General features: G+C 39.9%; 1 protein-coding gene and 1 long non-coding RNA gene across 6 annotated transcripts in view; one reads left to right on the forward strand and one right to left on the reverse strand.

The window, feature by feature from the left end:
* The window catches only part of LPGAT1 (lysophosphatidylglycerol acyltransferase 1), a 59,915-nt gene extending 36,550 nt beyond the window's left edge, over positions 1 to 23,365 (forward strand). For all 4 annotated transcript variants that reach the window (XM_085219289.1, XM_085219288.1, XM_085219290.1 and 1 more), the window contains 3 exons: positions 5,987 to 6,113; positions 13,765 to 13,871; positions 17,682 to 23,365. In XM_085219289.1, the coding sequence (XP_085075415.1) occupies positions 5,987 to 6,113; positions 13,765 to 13,871; positions 17,682 to 17,833 (386 nt within the window). In that variant the 3' untranslated portion in view covers positions 17,834 to 23,365. The remainder of the gene's footprint in view (positions 1 to 5,986; positions 6,114 to 13,764; positions 13,872 to 17,681) is intronic.
* LOC109365905 (uncharacterized) overlaps positions 36 to 23,485 on the reverse strand; it is a 68,870-nt gene continuing 45,420 nt past the window's right edge. Inside the window, exon 5 of one of the 2 annotated variants that reach the window (XR_014881960.1) lies at positions 36 to 9,050. This is a non-coding gene — a long non-coding RNA (uncharacterized LOC109365905). Of the gene's footprint in view, positions 12,015 to 23,485 lie in introns of both variants that reach the window. The other variant, XR_014881959.1, reaches the window with a different exon arrangement.

The following is a 23,485-nucleotide window of genomic DNA, read 5'->3' on the forward strand; positions in this document are numbered from 1 at the left end:
CCTCACTTCATAGAATATTGAAAGTTCTTTAAAAAAAAAAAAAAAAAAAAAAAAAAAGGCCCACTCTTTGTTCAAATAAAGTTTTTTAGGGGCGAAAGTTTGATCTGTTCTGTTTCTTTCTGCTGTCAAAGACAACAAGGTATGAAAATAAGAAGTTTCCCTAATGAATTACAGGTCATCTAGTTCTGGAAGGGAACCAAGGGCACTTGTCAAAGTAAATGCTTTATGTTTTTGTCCTCGTGTTGACTGATACTGACTGAACATCAAGCAGCACTGGTTTTCTTTGTTTTTGTTTGATTTTCCTTGTTGTTATTGTTTCTTCACTTGTTTTTGAGTGGCATGATTCAGACTCATGAGAAATGAGCATCTGATAATTGTTGACCGATTTGGGTAATAAAATAAACCAATCCTCTCAGACATGTAATGAAAAGCCTACCTACCCATCCTACTGAAAAGACAGATGGAAAGAGAAGCAGAGAAGGAGGAGAAGAACGTTTGCCTTCTAGCTACCCCTATTTCGAAGTGAAAAAAGTAGTGCATATGAAAACATTTAAATAAAAAGATGAAAAAGAGAAGTGAAAATAAATGTTGTATGTTGGGAAAGAGTAATATTTAGCATGTGTGAAGCTGAGCTTTTTTATGTTCTTTCACAAAAATGTTTCTACCACATTCCTTTCCAGAAAGGTATGGAGGTTTAACTCTTGATTTGTACAATGTTATCAAAGGCTCTTCCTCTAATATTCTGCCTTCCAACTGCTTTTGCTTTATGCTTACCCTTTAGAAAATTCAGGAATATGTGTTCAGTTGGATGAAATATAATTCTATAAATTTACAAGGTTACTGTAGAAAGTCTTACAAGGTAATGGTCATCTTTTTCTGTTTTACATGAAGAAACCTGACTCAGTGAAATCAGACTTGCCTGTATCTTCTGTAGTTTGCCTTCATCTGGCTGTGGCTGCCAGAACAAAATGCAGAATGTACAGTTATGGCTTCACCAGTTCCATGCATAAGAACTGTGTGTACATTTTTGTACTTCTTTCCCGCACTCCTTTGCTTTGGGAAGTGGCTTTTCTGTTTTAGTATTGTTATACTTCTTTGTTATAGCCTTTTTGTTATAGCACTGTACTTGAACTTCATGGTTCAGCACAAACATTTTTCTTCTGCACTACTTCTCATGCTCTGAACTGTATTATTCAGCTTGCTATAATAAGCTTTCTTCTCCGTTATTTGTCATTCCCCCAATCTTTTTTGTTACTTCCAAGCTTTATTAATGATGATTAGAGTTCACCTTCTTTTCATTAAATTGCTTTACAGTGATTTTGTTGGTTTTGTTTTTTCTTTACTTTCTTTACCAGACACCTAGGCTGTAGTTACAAGTGTTTCCTCAGTTGGAAAGAATTGGTCATCATGTGAGCTTTAGAATGAGCGAAATCATCTGCTAAAAATCTAACTGGTTTTGCTCTTTGTAGTTGTTGTGATGTGTGAAGATCCAACTCTTACAATGAACAGCTGGCAATTCAAAGGAGTTAGGAAGAGTTGCTCACTGAAGATGTACACTGCAGAGCTGATTCGTGATAAGCCATTCTTTAGGATGCTTTTCAATCCTGTTTTATTTCACCTGACAGGAATTTTGTCTGATAAGAGAATGATATGAGCTTGACCACAGCCATATTGAAATCTTATCTTACTGTTCTCAAATGTAGCATAGAACGTACAATTCTGATGGTTTTCTGTTTGCTGCAGGGCTGGACACTGGACTTCACAACTCGTTTTTCTAATTCACACTTCTTTATTCACTGTTTTTTGAGGAATGTGACTTGAGTAATGTTTAGGAAGGTTTTGTTGTTTGGGTTTTTTAGTCCTGGAAAAAGGGGCTTCTGGTTTTGTTTACAGGTGGCTCGTTGCCAAGAGATCCTGGGATGATAAGATGTTCTGCCTGAGATCTGATCTTTGAGGAAAGAGTTAACATTGAGGTCAATGGTCCAGCTGATCACTAGAAGACCAATGAGCAGAGGGAAATGGCAGGAATTGCTGCTCTGGGGAGGCAGCAGTCTCTTTTGGCTGAGTATAGAGTGATGTAAGCTGCTCAAGCCACACCTAAACACCAGTGAATGCCAGTAAATATTTTCTTTAATTGGAAACTGCAGTCTTCAGGTTCATTGTTGGTGCTTTCCTACTCTGAGTGCAATCCCAAAGCTTGGCTGGAGGCAATGTTTCCTACTATGGCCTCTTCCATCTTCCATAGCTTACTCTTTCTCCTTGGTAAACACTGATGGTCTGCTGATGGGTTTGGGAGGCCCTGCTCATAGTCAGATGCAGATTGTGGTGTTGGCTGAGGGTAACCCTAGGCTAGAAATGGAGGAGACAGCAAGAAACTTTGAATTCCAATACATTTGTGATTGCAGACAGTCAAGTGTCTGCTGTGAGAGCAACACAGACCATGCAATGTCTTGTAGAATCTGCCTGAACTAAATAAAAAGCAGTTTACCATTGCTGCATGCAGAGTTAAAAATACAGCAAAACAGTAACGAAGATTTACCTCTGGTGATGACTTAACGGGGGTGGAAACACAAGTTTGGAGACTTGTTTATTTTTTGTCTAGACTAGAAAACAGTCACTACATGTGGTTGTTCAGTCTTCAAATGTTTTTTTTTCTCTTAGCACTCAAGACAAGTACACAGCAATGATATTAAGTTAAGGTACGTTGTTCTTGCATGGTTTGGGTACCACTGTGCACGACAGGCCCTGCAGGGCGGTTTTGAACATTTATGTACAACTCAAAAAGCATCACTGGTAGCATTTACAGGTGATTTGAGAATTCAAAACTGTCCACCTGTGCTAAAGGTGGCAAGCAGGCTGACACTTTCCCCAAGCACTATGGAAGAAACATCGGTCCTCAGAGAGATCAGCTTAAATTTGGCCTCTGCAGCTGTTAGTGTTGCTGAAGCCTCTGGCAGTCAGGCTGCTCAGTCTTTCAGCAGGTACTAGAAATGAAGGATGAGGGTGTCTTTTACTGGAGGTGGGACGTTCAAAACATCTGTGGCTGTGTTGGCAAAGCCAAGCTTGGCAAGAGGAGCACTGGAACAGGTGTGCTTGATGCCTGCCTTTCTACAGATATCAGACCTGAAAGTCACGCTGTATTATAACTTGGGTAGCAGTCTGTCCTGAGCTTGTGCAGAGGTCTAGTTAGGCCCAAGAGCAGCATCCTGAGAGATTAAGAGATCTTACCCCTTTGTGTTGCTGCAGTTGTCTTTCCATTTTCAGGGTATGCTATACTTTTGTGGCTTTAAAAATACAGATGCCTCCTAGAGAGAACAGTGAGATTTATTTCAAAATTAATTTTCTCCAAATCCTTGGTGATTTAAGCTTTTTTTAAACAGCATGAGAGGTTGGATGGATTATGCAAGGCTTATTTTAAACCAGAGTATGCTGAAATATTTCAGTGACTGTGATTTGATAATGTGTCCTTGTAAATTGCCCGTGGAGGTGGCTGCAGTAAGGCCTGCTTGCTCCAAAGACCTGCTTGCTTACTTCTGGGGACTGAACATTCAGAACTTTGCGTTTTGAATGTGGGGTTCCTGGTAGACTGTCAGGCAGGTTTTTCCCTGCCCTGGAAGGGGCTGGAGGCAAGGCTGGAGCTGATGTGAGGAATCCATGCAGCAGCTCTGCCTCACAAAAGGTAGAAGGTAAGAAATCAGCAATGAGAAGGGCCACAGTAGTCTTCCCATAAAGAAGTTTGAACCATTATCCACTGAAAGAACAGTCTGAAATAGTAGCTAAATATTTAATAGACAATTTAAAAACATTTTACTGTAAATAATAAGAAATTGCTCCCATATTCATCTGGCACTTTTTAATTACAATTAATAACTTTGTTGCTTACTCAGACAACTTACTTGTCTTCATCCATTCTCTCTTTACATCTGGGAAAATGATAAATTGAATGGCCTTGTTCTGAAATCCATTTCCAAATGAATACTTATGTGAGTTTACTATTAATTTCATATTGGCTTTTCTCTAATACATTGCTTCTTTTAAAATGAAAGACTCTGCACTTAGTGCTTTTCTTACGAGAGAGATGACAACCACTCTGCCATGATCCTGGCCTGGAGCCTCCGCTGGTACCTTCTGCACTCACTTTGCGTGCCTGTCAGCATTTTCTAACAGTGTTTCAGCCTGACCTGTGTATCTTGCACATTATCAAATTTTGGAACCATATATTGCGTGCTGCTGTTCACTTCTGAGTTAAGTATTGTGAAATACTGTCTAGCCTGACTCAGGGAGCATATTTGCATTTGGAATGAAGTGGTACAGCCCCACTGTTGGTTAGGCACTGTGGCAGCACGGCTGGCTTTTTAAAATATTTGATAGATACAGGCGATAGTGTTGCTGTACATGTCTTCTTGTGCTTAATTAAATTAAATGCAAATGCAATACAGGTAGAAACCTGTGAGTCAGTCCTTGTCAGGTCAGGTATGCTCCAGTTGGTGTTAATGACTGCAGCTCTTAGTGTGCCTCAGTCTGCGCTGCAGTTTTCTTTGTGTGTGCAGTAAAACTTGAATGGTGGCTTTGGATGAGACCATACATTTATTGAGTCCCAAATCCTCTCTGTGGTTCTAAGAGCATACTGCAGGAGAGCCACGAACAGAGCTTCTCTTACTGTACTTCTCTCATATTCTCCTAGTTTCTGACCGTTTCCAGTGTCGCACATTTCCTAAGCTGAGCCAGATGGGCACTTCTGCCTGTTGATTTAGCTCTCCAGTGGACATCTTCCATTTACCTGGTCCAGTTTCCTCCTGAACCCAACACTTGGCAAGGGAGGTCCCCTCTGCATGAAGGGTCATTCCTCTTTAGGTATCTCAGTTACAGGCTTGAAGAGTCTTGCACTTTGTACTGGTTCATTACAGCTCTTACTTTTGCCAACAGATGACTGTTTTTAAAATTGTCAGCTTTTTAAATTCAGCTTTTTAAAAATTCTGTACGATACTGCTGGGCATGATGTAAACATATACTGCTCTGCAAGCCTGAGCATAATGTGACCTCAGGTGCAAGGCATGACTGGTTCCCACAGAATAGAAATAAAATTGACAACTGAACTCCAAATAGTGTCTGGCACCATGCCCCCTCCTTGGCTCGCTTTCCAGGTATGCTGCTCTCCCTCTTGGCAACCTCTGTGGGTTGAAGATGTGCCAGATGGGTTGACGAAAGAGCAGAGAGAGGTCACAGCTAGGCTGTCTGTCCTTGACTATTGCTGGTAGTAACTATCATTACGGCTTAGATTTGATGCATCATTTTCACCTCCTCATTTTGAATATTTTGGTAAGTGCATGGGCACACACTGGGGTCAGTCAGTCTGCCAGAGACCTCATGGATGGAATCTCCATTGTGAACACTGACCATCTTTTCCTATTCATTGCTTGCTTGCCTTTCATACAGTGTCTGTTTTTTCCTCTTTCACCTGTAACTCAACTATTCAAGAACCTTTGAGGTCTTTTGCTTCGTTTTTTTTTAACTGCCTTTGAAAATCCATCTGTGTTGTGCAACATAAGTTAACTTTATCTATTTGCCTTACCCCAGCAGTGAGGCACTTGCCCAAAGGGCTCTGCATGACTATTGCGGGTCAGAACAGTTGGATTTTTATGCTAAAGTTCTTCTTTTGGGGAATGGGGGAAGCACCTAAGATTTGAGCCAATGTGTTATATGACTGTAACCAAAGAGCAGAGTTGCTGATTTCTGTGTGCTACAATACATACACACAACAAAAACAACCATGAAAATAAAATCTGAGTCTTGCTGAAGTTTGTAAGAATATTTTTTGCTCTGTAATGAAATCTAGATTTGATTCTTAGCTGTCTTATTTTGTCACTTTTTTAAGCTATATTTGTGCCTCATACCTCTTAAAGTAATCTAAAAATGGGATAACTATCAAATCAAGTGGCATACACTTTCTGATGAATTTTAATACACTATTTCTTCTTAATCCTAGAGAGCAAATCAAAAGGTCTCCAGTGGGTGATAGATGCAACCATTGCATATCCCAAAGGTGAACCTATAGACATCCAAACCTGGATTCTTGGCTACCGACAACCAACAGTTACACATGTACACTACAGGTAGGAAATAAACCTTCTGTTCTTACACTGAACTAAAGTGCTAAAAAAAAAAACCCAAACGCAAACAAACAACAACAAGAAGTAAGCCATCTCAGAAGTTAATAACAGGATATTTCAAGATACAGGAAGTCAGCAGCAGTATCAGTGTCTTTTTTTCTTACATGTTTAGGCAACTGAGTATATAAACACAGCTTTCTTTTAAAAAGTTTGGTCTGCCTTAGCACATTGAAATTTTTTCCTACTGTCTGATGGTAAATATAGTAATGGAGTATATATGGATGTTTTTAGGTATTTTTTTAATGACTGTGTCTTGGCAGTAGCTGACAAGCACTTAATTCCCTTACTATTACTTCTAATTCCTTCCCAAGCTTCTCCCTCTACCCTCTCCAGTCACCGTATACTCAGGAGTTCAGTCAGCTGCTGAAGGAGTGATTTTTTCAGGGAAATTCGTATAGGCCCTATACAGAGTCTGGAGATGATAACACGGGAACTTTTTTTTTTTTCCAGAGCTACAGGCTTTATCACCTGGAAAATGTGCAGCTTTCTAAGGGAAACCCGAGGCTGCCCTGCTCCTTGGAGTTTGGAGCAGCTTGAACAGAGTAGGAGACCCAGATCAAGAGGGTTGGCACTGTTTCTGAAGGGGAGTGGAGGGAATAAATGCTGCTTTTGCAAATATCAGAGTCCTGGAGGGTTACATATTCCAGCTCTCCACTTCTGCTTGATAATCTCAACAGTGCAGTTGTGTGGTTTGCTGAAAAGGCTGGGAGTCTATTTAGCTCCTATATTATTTGTCTATATTAGCCAAAATAAAACAGCAGATGCTCTTAGGTCAAAGAGGAGGCCCACCTAATCCAAGACTACTTTTGGTTTTACATGCTTCCATTGAGCATCTGTTCCAAACCATTATCAAAGCAAATAAAGGAATCCTATCGTAATGTTTCATAAGAGTATAATACCTAGATGACATATTTGGCTTACTGATGTATAAACCAGCCTACCTGTGTATTGTGAAACAATCAGCAATCTAAAGACTCCCTCTCCTTATCAGAAATGTTAGTAACAACATACCGTGCACCTTGGGGATGAAAGGAAGATGCTTCTCCCACAGAGCTCTTTGATCTTCCAGTGGATTACTTTTTTTTAACTTTAGCTTGCAGTTTACTTTAGTAAACTTAGTGATTTTGATCACTGTGTAACTCAAATCTTTTTGTAAAAGAAGTAGTTTGGTGTCCACTATAGATGGTACCAAAATGATTTTCGCTCTAAAAATGTTAAAATCTGGCAACAGGACAAGAAATTGCCCCAAGTCCTGCTTTCAGGAGCTTTCTTGGTTTGTGGGGAAAGCTGTATCAGGACAAGAGCTAATGACCTCAGGTTGCATCAGGAGAGGTTCAGGTTGGATATTAGGAAACATCTCTTCTCAGAAATAACGGTGAGGCAGTGGCAAAGGCTGCCCAGGGAGGTGTTGGACTCACTGTCCATGGAGGTATTCAAGAAATGTGGCACTGAGGGATATGGTTTATCACATTTTTATCACAAAATTGTATGATTTTTGTGTTAATTCTCTTTTGTCAACAACTCAGCTTCTGGGCTTTTAAAATAAGCTTTCAGATCTCCTCATGTGGATTCCCTGGGAATGACCTTGTGCGATGTGCAGTACACGATGCTCACTGGAGCTGTTTTCCACAGCCATGTTTGAGTCAGTCCTGCTTTTTCTAGAAATCTGTCTTCAGGTTTCTCAAAGTGAACATACACCCTAAGTTGTATGAGATGTCATTTTATCTGGTACGTTTTATTTCATTCACCTGCATTGTCAGGTCCTTCTGCAGCTCTTCTCTTTGATTCTCTTTGACTGCCCAGAATAATTCTATTCTAAAAAACTGTCACATCATTTTAATCCATTTTTTAGGCTTACCATATCATTCATCTCTGAAATGCTAAGAACTTTTAATGTATCTGGGACTAGAGCTGCAGTCTAAAATGAATTTTCACCGCCAATATGATAATCAAACTTATTTTTAGATATTTTCATGCACCTTTAAAAGTCTGTTACATGTAAAGGATATATTTATTGATGGCCGAATTAGCAGAAAGCAACTGAATTATGGGTGTAGGTGAGTTCACTCACGCTGCATCATCTTTCTCTACTACTTTTCAGTTAGGTTCCATTCAGGACATATCAGCAAGTGATCATTTATTTTCTTTGTGATGTTACGGATGCCTTCAGTGTTTTAATCAATTGAAATGATAGATTTGTGATTTGAACAGAGTTAATTGGCACCACTGAGAACCTGCAAAGTGCTTGGGAAAGGGGCTGTTGGAGAGGAAAGAGTAAGAAACAAAATTATTCTCCCAGAGGGTTTCTGGAAGGAAAGAAAACAGTACAGCTCTGCTGTCACTTGATCAAACCTTCCCCAGCATTGAGCAGGCAGATAATTGAGAATCAGTGCACTGACACCAATTTATTAGAGCTTATTTTTGAAGTTATCAACATGAGCTCTCTCATGACTATCTGGAGCCTCCTAGGTCATATCCTCACACATCCAAACGTGGTGATGGCTTGACCCCATTGCTGCGTCAGATCTTAATCAGAAGTTGTTCTAGGGAAAACAACAACAACACCCCACCACCAAAGACTGTGTGCCAGTTAAAATGATTTTGCTTTCCTACTGCTGCTTACATCACTTTCTGTGCTACTCATTATGAAGCCAAGGAAGAGCTTGCTGCAGAGCTGCCTCTGCTCCAGCCATTCACACGGTGCTGTCTGCCGGTCCTCTTGGTCACAAGCAGTCTATGCCTTGCTGTCTTTCGGATCTGATGTTTTTTTTTTTCTCGTAGCCTGTCCTTTCATACAGGTCTGTTTCTCTTTCATCCTACTTGGGGAGCAGCAGCAGGAGTGTAGAAGCCTCATTTTTTCACTTTTAGATGTTTTTTTAACTGATGGAAATGGAAGAGAAAGTTCATTTTAATCCTGTGATCATTTTTGGTTGACAGCATGAATTTTGGTAGATGAGTTAAAGCTTGCTTTTCATCAATTTCTTGTACAAGTTACTTTCAAAAAGCTTATCATTAGGCTAAGCTGTAGCCTCACTTTTCCTCAAAAGAAACTTTCCTTAAAATAACAGGCAATCACCAGACTTGATTCTTGAAAACACAAAGGTGTGAGATCTCAATTAAATTTGACTGTGACAGAACTTTCCTCAAAACTCACAGGATAGTGCTGAAAAATGGCTTTTGCTTTCAGAAACTAAGAATCAAGGAGAACATTTCATTAACTTTTTCCAGGTCAAACATTGCTGGAGTTTGTGTGAAATTAGGGAGGTCATCTGTTAGGGCACTAAGCACCACGGAAAGGAGCAAATCAGTAAAGAATGGCATCGGGCTCATTTTGCATTAGCTTCCCCACCTCATATGATCATTTCCCTTCTTGCCCAGTGCTCCGGTGAGGGTGGTGCAGAGCCCAAAGGCAAAGCCAGCCACAGCCCTCATTCCAGCAGAGCAGGTAACTGTGTTCACGCTGCATGAAGGCACCACTTAATTTTGAGCCAGCTCAGCTGTCCTGGTGCCATAATGCAGATAAGAATTGTGTCACCTTTCCTTATCATACCAGCTTTTGTACTGTGCTGCTGTTGAAACAAGCTTTCAACTACTGAGGAAGTTCTTTTTTTGTGTCTACGTGAATACAGATTTATTAAAACAAGCTTAGACTCTTAGCTATAAATAAAATTGGAATATATTGTGGTTGCTGAATGAGTTTTGCAGAAATGTTTGTGAAGGGCATCCAGTTCTGCAGTAGATTTTAATATGCTTTTTTACGCAAGTAACTTATTTTTGGACGTGTCTGAGACATACCGATGACCTCCATCACATTGAAGAGCCATTGAAACAGCAAGTAAAGTTTAGAAAGAGTAGGGGGATAGTAAATTTAGTTCCAGACAGGACAGATGATGAAAGACAATTAGGTGGTGTCTGTGAACTTCTTCCATTTTAATACAGAATTAGAGGTTGTCTCTGATAAGGACTATTTAATATGGCTTAAATGTTCCTGAAAATGCCATATTTCTGAAAATTATTTGTTAGCTTTTAAGAAGAAGCATACATTATCTTGAAATGTGTCGTTAAATTGGTCTGTAGTTGTAGAGGCTAAGGTAATTATCCTCATTGTGTCTTCTTTTCTTTCTGCAGTGTATTTTTGCAGGTATTGTAGCTAGTTGTTTTTTCCATAAAGCTCTTTTGGCTCTTCCACCTCTCTGTGTGTCAAAATATCACAGTAATTGTTTTATTTGGTTTGTAATCTTAATACATTTATTGGTACGTGCAGATGTTGCTGACGTTAATGATAATCTGTCAGTACCAGGTGGACTTCTGCTTTCTCTTTGTTTTGCTCTTTCCTCTGTGATGGAAAGCAAACCCCTTGCCATCTGGTTGGGTGCTTGGCATGACTGCAGGCGCTGAGCAGCACTGTCACAGGTGAGAGCACGGCTGGCAGGCTGCTGCTTTGGGTGGAGGAGGCCCTCCTGAAGGGAATGTTCTGTTCAGAATGCGGGACAGCTGCCATCTGCATCCTTGTTGGATGAGGGCAAGCAATTTTTGGTGCCAGGAACACAAGAATGCAAATCACACTGATGAAGGTAACTGTACTTAGATATCCTGTTCTGCTGTGTCCAAGGATAGGGAAGAATGTAGCAAAAGTTAAGAGCTTTAGTTTCTTTGCGCATACCACACTCACTTCATCGTGAGTTTGAGGTGCAGCATTCAGAAGGGATGGGCACTCATGCAAGTTTCCCTGAGGAAACTTAAAGCCTAAGACAGTAGAAAATGACTTCTGTGTGAAGTCTCTTCAGAAGTAGATGGCACCATCTTCCCTGTGAGCCATTCTTCTAACTGTTGGTCTGGCTTTTTCTAATTTTGGAGCAACTAACAGCAAAATGATGACATGCTGGGGCTGTTCAGGAGTAAGTTTTGTCTTTGAGAAATGTGATATAAATGGTGGTGGTCCTATGTTTTTTTTCTACTGGTGGAGAAATAAATGTTGTGGTAGGCTTGTCTGTGTTTGTGCACGATACCACAGAGAGAACAGTACTCTAGGCAAGAAGAGCATAGATTGTTTATCACTGTAATGCTAACAACATGAGACTAATTAGCTGTTGTGTGGTTTGGGAACCGGAAGAAACATCCACTTGGAGAGTCCTTTACAGAATCCCCTCAGCTCTGTCAGCCGTGTTGCAGCCAGCTGGGCCCAGGGTGGAGAGAGCTAGGGAAATCCCTGCAGGGAAACCAATGCAGGATGGGTGGGACATAGGCAGCAGGTGCTGGGGGCTGCTGGTTCAGTGCTTTGGCTGTTACTTTAAAAAATTAATTTATTCAGATATTTATGCTGTATCAATTCTTGAAACCATTTCTTGTTTATCTGATGCTCTGAAAGAGGATTTTTTCTGCTCTCGTTTATGTATCTGGTTGGCTTTGTGATCATTGGATTTCCTTAAGGTTTTGCAGATGGAAAAAAGTGGTGCCTTTTGTCAGTCACTGAAGCTCAGAGAAAAATGGTAAAATAAATGTTTTTCCCTTTTCAACCCGAGATGCGTTCTTTATGGAAAACTTTATGGAATAAAAGTGTGGCTGAACTGAGGGGAGGATCTCTAGGCTCACAGCATGAGGTACAACTGCAGCTATTTTCTTCAGCTCACATTTAATGGATGAAAGAATGAGAGAGACAAGAGTGTCTCTGAAGGCTGGAGCTGGCGGATCTGCAGCTAGTGGCTGGTGAGGAACCTGTTGCAGTCAGTAGCACTTCCATCCTTTGGTTTTGGATCATCTGTGTAGAGTTTGGTAATGCAGGACCTTCTCAGTTGGCTTTCCTGGACCTGAACTCCTTTTAAAACATGATCCTAAAGGAGCTGTCTGAGGAGTAGAGAACATGGCAGGGTGTTCAGTTTCCAGAGTTTGAGGGTTTAGACATTTAATCTCTAATTAATAAGAATGCTGTGCTTGTGAAAAATAAGTAAATAAACCTAGATAATCTAAAACTATGTTTGAAAATACTTAAAAATACACAAAGAGTTATCACTGATAAATCATAACAGCCAGTGGAGCATAACTGGAAAACTACTTGTTCTCTATGCTCCATTAATACTCATTCAAAGTGGGTATACCTGGGGCTCCTTCTTAAAAATTTGAGTTTGTATTCAGAGGTTGAAGTATTCCAATACCGTGTGGACTCGTACAGGGACCTGGATAGACTCCAGCAGGAGGCTGGTATGCGGCACTCCACTAGTCTCTTATCATTTACACTACTTTGCTACTCCATGGAAGTGCCAGCTGATAAATAGTTTCTAACGTGCATTTCGTTAGCTGTTGTGATAATGTTTTCAGACCAATGAATGTATTTTTGGAAAAATATCAGGCTTAATTAGGTTATGGAGTTGGAAAATGCTTGTGAGGCCAGGTAATCCTAGACTTCTGTCCTGAGCCCACGTGTGTGTTCTGTTAATTCTTAACTATCTTCAAACGTGTGTAAGTGAGCATCTGTCCTTCAAAAATACACTGTGAAATGCAATATTCAGTTGCTGAGGCCTTTTATCTCTTCACACCAGATAGGAAGGAGAGAGTAAAAATAGAGCCTGGCAGTACAGTAGTACTTGGGGACAGGGAGGCCGTCTGTAAGCCCTCAACAAAGATAGTCCCTTTTCCATGGGGATGTTTTTCACTTGCCTTTTTGTGGTTTAATTTTGAAGTGCTCTGTAACATCTGAGCTTCAAGGTAAGACTGTTACCTGTCTTTTTCATTTTCTTCATGTACACATGTGGGAGCTTCAGCTATTTACAGGACCACCAGATATCTCCCAACCCTTCTTGAGCCAAAGACTTCTGGCACAGAGAACTCTCTGAGAATGTTGTAGGCAGAATTGATACAAAGGCTACAGAACTGAGTTAACATTGATACCATAGTGGGTAAATAAGTGTTCACCTCCTTATAATGAATTTTTCTTTGTATGCCAAAGCATCATTATTTTTTATTCGTTGATCAGATCAATGTTTTGCTGCTTGTCTCCTCCATTGCAGCTTATTTTTTAATGAAAAAAATCATGAAAGGAGGAGGTACAAATGACTTAGCAACAAGTCAAGCAGGAATGTTGAATACTCTAAAAATAAGAAGAGCATTCTTCAGAACATCCATTATTTCTGCTTACTGTTCCCTTATCTATCTAGACACTTCCCATATGATTGAGTTGTTATCACAAATTCTTTTTAGTACAGGTTTTAAAAAAGAAAGAAAAATCTACTAATGGAAGCAAAACGTAGCATAGATGACAGGCTAACTGGGAGTTCTCTTGGGAAGAGAAAACTCATGTAAAGGTCTTACGTTTCTAAGCCTGTGTTTTTTTTCAGGCTAGCCATATTTTGAAAAAAGCTGAGGTACAGCGGATTGCTGGGAGTTTCTCTCTGCATGTATCTTAGTGAATTCTGTCCTGGACATGGAATTTTTCTAAATAGACCTAGTATACAATTGCTTCTATCAAATGCTGCACTATTGTATTTGATACAAACTTAAAATATAGATGTCTCAAGTGACCATTCCTTTCTTTCATCCTGAATAATTATGTGGTCTGTGAAAAAGCGAAAGAATGAATTGTGTTTTTCTTCTTTGGTAGGATTTTTCCAATTAAAGATGTACCTGCAGAGCCTGAAGCTCTCTCACAATGGCTGTATCAACGATTCATTGAAAAGGAGGATCTCTTGACCCATTTCTATGAAACAGGTAGGAAAGTGTCTAGCTAAGAGAATTACGCTTTCATGATATCTTTTCTTACAAGGATTTCAAGATGACTTAAGATTGTGTATGCTTTTTTTTTTTTAACATGAACACAGTACATATAGTTACTGACATTTTTACACGGCAAAAGAACTTACGCTAAGAAATATTCAGGAAACATTTGCCTGGCTAAGATGAGAATCAGGTGACATTTGGAAACTGAGACATGAAAAATAGAGTTAAGGAAATCCCTTTCTTTCCCCTACAGCTCAGCTGTGAAACTTGCTGCCAAGAGGCTTTCATTGAGAGGAATGTTTTAGCAAAATTCAGAGAGGCAGTGAACACTCACATGCACAATAAAAGAATTCAGAGTTTACATTTGGAGGGGAATATTCAGGGTTTAAATAATGAGCAAATTCTTGATTAAAAGCGATTAAGTAAGACTCGTATGTGAGGCAAGTTTTATTATATCTTTGTGTTGCTGTTTAGCATCTTCCTCTGACACTTGTGCTGTTAGAGAAAACTGGCCTAAGTAGTCTGTAAGTGTAATGCAAAATCCTTGTTTCTTCTGTTTCCTGTTAGGCAAAACAGAAAGATGTTATTGGAAGGGTCTGTATGAATTATGTAGCACGAGATCTTTGGAGTCTGTGCCAGCCCTGTGCTGTGCCTGCCGGTCTCCTTGCTGTGAGGTGCACTGAGTCACTTCTATTGTAACATACTTTGGATGTTGAAGGATCAGAGAGATCTAAATAAATTTAAGGCATTAATAACATTACTGAGGGGATAATGGCAAATAATGTGATTTAAAACATCAGGTAAGTACTTGAGCTGGAGAAGTGTTTCCTGAAGCCTCTTTTTTTCCATCCATCTAATGGGTGTGTGTGTTTTCAGAGTATACACCAGAAGAAATTAACATGTAAAAATGAAAAAGAAAAACCTGAGAGGGAAAAATGGTTTTGTTTGGACATATAGGAAAGGAAGTTTATAAAATATTGACTGAGAAGGGAGACTCCAACTGAAATACTGTAACTTGTGTTTGAAGAAAAAACAAATCTCTTAGTGATTACCACAACTGCTGAGGATAAGAAAGTCTGTTGGATCAACTGAGTTTAGTATTTCAGAGTGACTGTGCTAAAACAAAGATGCTACTTTTATTAGATGATTTATTACAAAAACTGTTCTGATTCCAGTTTGAATGCTTAATTTTACCAATTTAGCACTTAGAAAGTTTGAATTCTCTAACAACCAGAGTTGTACTATGCTGTATGAAATACTGCTGCCCCTCAGCCATCAGGGATGGCAAAAGTCAGACCCTACTATATACATCGCATCTAAATGCACATATTAGACAGATAACTTTGTGAATCCACTTAAAGGTGTAGTCAATGGGATGTCAGGAATTCATGTTGTTGAGACATTACTTCACGAATATCACTAAAATACAATGATTGTACCTAAAAATCTAACTTGACCAGAATTTCAAAAAGCTTAATGAATATAATCACACTTACTCCTTCAAAAATAGAATAATTGGCTATAATTCAGCAATATAAGCAGGAATTAATTAAGACATCATAAATGTAAATGATATGATGTAGAACCTTATTAGGCATAAATTACCATAACTTAAAAGTCACTACCACTTATGTCAGTTGAGAACTTGGTTGTGTTCTCTTTTGCTGCCATGATTTACTGAAAAGGAGCTGTTGCAGTTTGCAGAAAACCTCAGGGAGGTCCCATGAAGGGGATCCCAACAGTTCCCTGGGGTTAGCGTTGACTGACACATTGTCTGAAGTCCAGAGCACTATTAGTTTTAAGCTGGACTAACATTTAATTCTACTTGAAATGTCAAAAGCTTGTCACTGCTGTTGTCACCAGTACCTTCTGTACTGTACATTCTCTCTTCTGAAGTATTTTTATTGGAAAGAAGAAAAAATCTAAGCATAAAACAATTGTGGGTTTGGGTTTTTTTTTTTCCCCGTACTCCCAAGTATCAAGGACTTCAATAGATCCAGGGAAAATCTGTAAGATTTAATGACTTAAAAAAGCCCTTAAAAGTTTGAATATCAAAACTGTCTCGATTGTTCATGTAATACATTTTCCACCTTTCATTTATGAAGTTAAAGCTGTTTACAGTTTCCTAGCAGCTAATGGAAAGCTTGCGTTGGCAAGCGCCTGATTGCTCTGAAGTCTTGAGCAGGATAACCTTGAACACTGCAGTAACACAAATGGCATTACATTTAGCACTTGGGGACTAATTAAAACAAATAAAAACCCAACGCTGTAAACTTGGAGCTTATCAATTGGAAATGAATAGTTGAAGACATCATGCTCCTCATTCGTGCTCTGATCTTAAGCCAACTGGTGTGATGCAACTAAAAAAAGTAAGCAATGTCATCCTATGGGGCAACAGGAGAGTATTTTCAGTAGTGCTGCAAAAATACTTTTTCCATTGTACCAAATCTGAAAGCTCACGTGGAAATTCTGCGTACAGATCAGTCATTCCGGCTCAAGAAATATGAATTGAACTGGGAAGAGGAGCAGGTAATAGGTGTGAAGATGATGAAGGGGAAGGAGGATTTGTTCTTGTGAAGGACAACTAAAAGTGCCTGGTTTGGCTTGGCTTGTCTAGCAGCATCAAGGATCACTTTCTTTGTAACAAAATGAGTTGGCTTGGGAGAGGGGGAAGGGGAAGAGGCAGTTGCTATCAGTTCTGCAGGATAAGGAGAGTTGGTTAAACCAGCCATCGGTGTTGGTACAGAAAGACAAATGGGCTACAGAAGAGCAAATGTAGCACAGAGTGGACAAATAGGAAGTGAGCAGTGAAAATTACTACGAGGTGAGTAAATGGAGTGACAGATCTGCTCACATGTGAAAATATGCCTCAGTGAGAGAACAAGGGACTCATCAAGATTTTTAATATAAGACCATTCATACAGAACGAAAAGCTTTATCTTAAGTGCTCAATTGCAGTTCCTCCAGTAACTGCAGATGCGAAGCACAGAGGTGAGTTGCTGAGAGTTTCTAATTGCCCAAATTGGGTGGATTCTGAGATTCAGAATTGATGCTGCTTTGTACTTTTTGTATCTTACTTTTTGTATCTTACTCCTTTGTTCTTCCATGAGCAGTTGTGACTCTGTAATGTTGTAGGTGTAGTTAGTTTTTACATCTACTCTTCAGAATTAACAGAAAAAAGTGGATCATATTGCCTAGGCTTTGTACATCTTGCTATCGTACATCCCAGGTTATGTAATATTCTGAAATAAATATATGCAAACAACTCGTTCATGATCATAAAGCTCCATAAAGTAGTTAGTCAAAATTTACTGCCTTAAGTCGGAAAAAGTCAAAACGGGGGAGAATTGACTTATTTTTCATCAAATGTATCTCCTGCCAATGCTTCTCAATTCAAATAGGCATTTCAAAAATTCATTCAAGAAAACAGAGTAGCAAATCGAAGTCCTTGCTTACACTTCGTTACTGACTGGCTAATGAATGTTCAAACAACATATACAAATTAGTGCAAGAAAAACTATATGGCCATGCGTGTGCATGTGTGTATAAATGTTCGTAGTCAAAAACTTGAGAGTATATGTGTACTTCACAGTATACAAAATTATTACCAAACAGCTGTAAAGCTTTACAGAGAACCTAGTTAGTTTGATCATTTTGCCAGCATTATACAAAATTAACCAATTAATTGTGTGTGCTGCTGCTGGGGCAGGCAGCAATAGTCGAGAGTAATGCACTCAGCCTGTATTCCTGCTGCAGATACATTAAATGTGGGGTTTTTTTGTTTTTTTTTTTCATTTTCAGGAGCTTTTCCTCCACTGCAGGGTCAAACGAAAGCTGTTTCTCGGGAGATGACCCTCAGCAATCTGTGGCTAGTCGGCATACAATCACTTGCATTCTTGTCAGGCGGTATGTGGTACTGCATCTTACAGTATTTTTATCATTGCCTATTTTAAAAGTGGAATGGGACCTGAGGACACAGTGGGAATCGAGGCTCTTGTGAATGAGTACCATGTTGTATGTGCAAATGTGAGTATACAAGAGTAAAGGAGAATACTGGACGGACTCTTACCTCTCTTTGGAGAAATTTTAAACTCCACTGAAGGAGAAGATCAGTAACATAGTGACCTGATGATGTATTATTTTAAGAATTGTCTGTATTTTTAAAAAGTGTATACTCTCACCCACACTTAAGCAAATTCAGCATTTGGACAAAAGGTGCAACCGTACAACACCGTAGAAGAATGTCTGCAACAAGAAAACTGTCACCATAAGTATTTCTTGGCATTGTAGTTAGAGCTCAGAAAACTCAGCAACTTGTCTCTTCAGTAGTCTGTGCAGCATTGGTGTGGTAGAGATTCCTCATTTGCACAAACATGTGCTTTACTGCAGCTCATTGTGCTGGAGCCAGAGACATCAACGGAGCTGATGGCGGCATCTTTGTCACTGCCCAGTCAGCAGTTGTTGTCTCAAACCAAGACCCCAACAGGGTCCTGTTCAGGTGTGTTTTGTGAGGAATTGGTCCTTAAAAAAGCATTGCCTCATCATAGTGTGATTAGGAGTTATCCATATTTGATGAATCAGCCCATCCCTGCTGTGGTCTTACCATCAGCTAACTAAATTCTGTGTGCTATCCGTAGCTCATATTATGAGGAAGCTTGGAAAATACTTGTCACTTGATCTGTTTCTCCCTTTGTTCAGAATACATCTAGTTGATCGTTGTCACTTTTCTAAACGCACTTTTAAAGGCGAAAATACAGTGAAAGAAAGACATAGGGAGTAGGAGAAAGCTTTATCTGCCATGCATTGACCAATTGCCAGAGCAGTGCCAGCTGTTTCTGAAGGCCTGCTGGTGCTGCTGGTGATTTTTAGCCACCTTTGTACTTTGTATACTGCAGTCCAACCAAGATGACCTTTGGGTGGTTTATAGAGGCCTTTTTCTCCCCTGCTAGTTGCAACAGCACTAAATGTACTTGTGGGAGAGTTTAAATGATTCAATGCCAACCATCTTAATGTTTTGCTAAGAAATAACAGAGGAAAACTAGTTTCTTAGAAAAATACATATTAAAAAAAAAAAAGTAAGTGTAATTGCTACCATGAATCTATGTGAGGATATCACTACAAAAGAAAAGAAAAAGCAATGGTAAATCATCTGAGTGACTATATGGAGGGCAGTATTAATTAGCTCATCAGCATGCTAAAAGTCATAATGAAAGAATGAGTTCATTTTAAAGGCAAACCAGAAGTTCAGCTCCATTTTCAGATGTATAATACAAGATACTCTCGAAAGGGAGTTTGCAGTGTGTGTCCTGACCCTGGCTGGTCTAGTTGGCATTGTCTTTGTGTGATTATACACAGATTTGAGAGAGCTGTTCCTAAAATAAAATTAATCTCTCTAAATACGAGCAGGAGAGCCAGAACTTGAGGTGTGGCATGCTGCCTTTTGTACGTTGATTTTCTGAGAACCAAGTAAGCCCTCAGTGGTTTTGGCTCTGAGTTAGTGATATTGATCACCCTTCTCCTGCTGTATGAATCTGTGGGTGGCATGCAAACCACCGCATGAAACAAATGCAGTCAGTGGTTCCTCTGGAGGAACGGGATGAGCATACTAAAATATGAGGCAATGCTGATTTCCCAGGTGTAACTGAAAAACACTTTGTCAAATTTGCCACTTCTCTTTCTCTCTGAAATCAGTTTTATCTTAAAGTAGCTCTGTGATGGCTGTGGAACCATAGGCCATGACAGGTTCCCCCAGTTTTTGAGTCCCCTCATGGACTAATGAATACCACTGCAGTGGGAAGGCAAAGGACAGCGTTTAGATAGAGCCTTAATATTTTATTTAAGATGCTGTCTCTAAATCCCACCTGTCTTACACCTGACCCCATACCTGAATGCTGCCATAACATAAATCCACTTGAGAAGAGGTATGCACTGAAAAGGGAGCATAACTTCTTTTCTGTTGCTCTTGCTAAATCGCAGCTGATGGAATGAATGTATTTCATCTGCCTTTTTCCAGGCAGGTTCTGGGGCAGCCCATCACCATCAGGTGTGAGCAGTTAGACTGCAGCACCTGGGCACAAATGGACTCTCAAAACTGCAAAATGCAGGTGGTGAGCTAATTATCGCTGTCCTCCACAGAGTGGGTTGATCAGAGCCACAGAAATGCCCTTATTTTACAGCCGTTTTAATGTGAGATAGGACAGACTGGAGTGATACAATATAAGCAGATTGCACAGCGGTAACTTGCATCAGGAGGCTGTTTGTAATAGATCCAGTAAACTCCATGTAAGAGCATACTCTTTTTTTTTTTTTTTTTTTTAACAATGCAGTATTTTTTCCAATGGATTGCAGTCAATACTTAGTGTTCACACACTGCCTGAAGAAATTAGTAATGCGCAGTAATGTTTGGTTTATCTGGTCCCGTGCATTTTCACTTAGTTCCTTTATAGTTCTCGCTATTGTGAGACATCTGTTTGAAAGCACTGAATGTTGTTTTGAGAGGTTGAGTAAATAGTATTAGGTCCTAGGCTTCTTTCCTGCCTGCACTGGAACATGTGAGCAGAGCGTGGTGTTGTCTCTCGCTCCGGCTGAGCTGCTGTAGGTGACAGTCAAATGAAACTGAAGAAAATCCAAAGTACCCTCCCGGTTGAACTTGAATGCTACTTTATGACAGAATAAGTTTTTCTGTTAAGGGAAAAACACTGTGGGAAATTCTGCACTAAAAACACTGTGCTGGTGAAGGCTAGAGCTTGGCAGGCAAAACATTGGATCCCCGTGGGTTCCAGCTGGGTCGTACCTTCTGGCATTGGCTGGGGTACAGTTGGGGCAAGTGTTGTGCTGCTGCAGCCAAGGGGTTCCTCTTCTGAAGAGTTCAACCTGCATTTGCTAAAAATGTTTATGAACCATGCAGTTGATCACAAAATGGTTAATTGCTGTGATTTTAAATATGTGTTAGGAGAGATAATATGGAAGAATGTATAAAGTGACAACAGGATGAAAAAAATAAATTGAAAGCTGTTGCACACACAGGTGAAAACATAGCGGTTCAAGTTTGTTGTGAATAAAGACGTTTCTCTGTCAGGGTTGCACTCAACATTTGTAAGTTTCTCTGTTTAATTGTTCATAAACAAGTTTCACTGGAAACAGTGCAAGTCCCAATGGTTTAACATTCCTGCTCTTACTGAATTTCATCATAAGAAAAATATCTGCCCCTCCAGAATGAGCAGCGCTTCTATTTTAGTGCCCTTTGCATGTACCTTCCTTACAGATTCTCTTAAACTGTACGTATGATGTTGTTACCACACATTTCAACAGTGATGACTCTTGCAGGAGAGATTTTTTTTTTCAGTTGCTCTCATCAGATTTTGAAAAGAAAGATTACAGTTAACCTCAGTCCCCTGAAAATTAAGAGCTTCCTTCTCCCTGTTCCACCCTGAGCCTCAAAACAGGATGCATCTTGCTGCATTGAAATGACTGCTGTGGTACTGCTCATTACTCATCTTTTTGTAAATGATGTAATTGTTTTGGGTGTTTTGCCATTAAGTGCTGTTAACTCTGTCAACTTTGTTTGTACAAGTGAATGCAGATACACCGATCACTGTGTGTGACAGATTCAGCTGCTCTGCTTTGCCTGGACATAAAGTGTTGGAACCAAAGGGACTTAGAGCTGGGAGCGGGTGTGTTCTGAGACAGCGGGCTGGAGGCTGTGTGCTGTTCTGATACAATCACACAACGTAATGACACGTCCGGGTACTGTATTGTTTGGAAATAATGGAGCCATACAAAATAAAGGGTTATTTTGCAAATCTGCATACTTGATAACTTTCACACTTTTTTTTTTTTTTTTTTTTTAAGAACAACAATTGGAAGAGTGAAACTGAAACTATTCTCTGATTTAAAAGTCTGTGTACGTTATGAATGCTTCTGAGCAATTTCACCTTTTCTGTGCAAAAGCTGTAGACTTTGCCTGGGATGCAGAAAGAATTTAAAAGAATTCTGTGTATCTTGAAGTTAAATCTTTGATTTAAGCATCGGATAATGAAGTTTAGTTATACACTGAACAGCTGTCCTCTTACAGTGAGTGAGTTCTTTTAAAGTTTCTCTACAGTGGTGTTTGTTTTGTATGATAAAAGCTAGTTTTCTTGATAGCATTTATGTTAGCATCCAATTTTCTCCTTCCTCTGTGTTAGCCATACCATGCTCTGTATGACAAATGGGTGCAGTTACTCTGTGATTGTGCAGAAGGCTGTTGTGGTTGGATTCATTGTACTAGCATTATGTCATTGGATTTTTTTTATCACGTATTTCCACCAGCGGAGATGTCTTTCAGAACTGCAGGCTGATACCAGAAGAAGCATTTCTCTTCAGAGACTATTAGGTGTTGTTTTCCCTTTTTTTGGGGGGTGACAAAATAAAGTTGATTTTTTTTTTTCAAGGTTATTTCATGTGCTTCTAATCCTTAATAGCACAGATGATTTTGTTTGAGAGTTGTATTTATTATGCTTGTATCTAATAGATGCACAGTCTATTGTCTCTATTGTGCTTGCCATGAAGACTACAAATATTGGGGAAAAAACAGTTCACCGTGCAGCTGAGCGTTAAGTGACAGCATTGGTTATTGAAGCTCTGGGGAAGGACAAATAGAGGAACCTCTCTGTGCCAGCAGTGCTGTAAGGGGAGGAGTGGAGCAGCAGTTTGGGGAAGCAATTCCTGCAGCCCTCCTCTGCTTGAGTACCTGCTGGAAACTGTGGGTGCTCCGCCTGCAGTTTCTGCACAGGATGCTGCGTAGCAATGATTCCCCTCACAGTTCCTAAGAGTTCAGGGGATGCTGGGAGCAGAACCCAGGTCCCCACTGACCTCGGGCTGCTGCCACCTAAGAGAGATGGGAGTCCGTCCTTGTGAGCAAGGCCATAGTTGTTTGGCAGATGCACCTACTATCTAACAGCACAGTCTGGTTTTAAACAGCTTCAGCTGGGCGAAGCAATGTGGAGTGGAACAGCCCCATCCGTTCTGCAGCCCTGATACAGCGCTCACTTGCCATGTGCAGCATTACCTGTCGGCATGAGATGTAACTCAGCAAGGAACTCCTCAGAGCACAGGAGGATGTCTTGCCAATGGCGATGGCTGAAGCTCTGTCTACCTCTTTGTTTCCCTTCTGGGCTTTGTGCTCTTCTTTTTGTGGTGTTTTCCTTTGAGGGGTGGGGGAGTTAGGGAGGAAAAACCTGAAATCTAAATGAACACACAGGTGGGAGACCCAGTGCTTACCGGCTGTGTCATTGTTCTGCGAAGACGTTGTTGTAAATTCATTCCTGCCTCATATTAAAAGTTTGTTTAAAAAAAAAAATTGAAAAACATCTTTCCTGCTGGGAAGAAAAAAATGTATTTTTAAAAAGGAAAAAGTCCTTTTGGCTACGGGAATGTCAGCTGTATGACTTATGACCATATCATGACATGCTGATCAGATATAAATAAATTTTTATCTCTCAGGACTCCATCGTGTATTCTTACTTTTCTGTTGGCTGCCACGTGGCTTTTGGTTTGTTGGTTTTGATTTAAATATTACTAATTACTGCTAAAGCAGATAAAGGTGCATGGATGTCTTGTCATGC

Source organism: Meleagris gallopavo, chromosome 2 (assembly GCF_905368555.1).
Source record: "Meleagris gallopavo chromosome 2, MGAL_WU_HG_1.1, whole genome shotgun sequence".
NCBI lineage: Eukaryota > Metazoa > Chordata > Aves > Galliformes > Phasianidae > Meleagris > Meleagris gallopavo.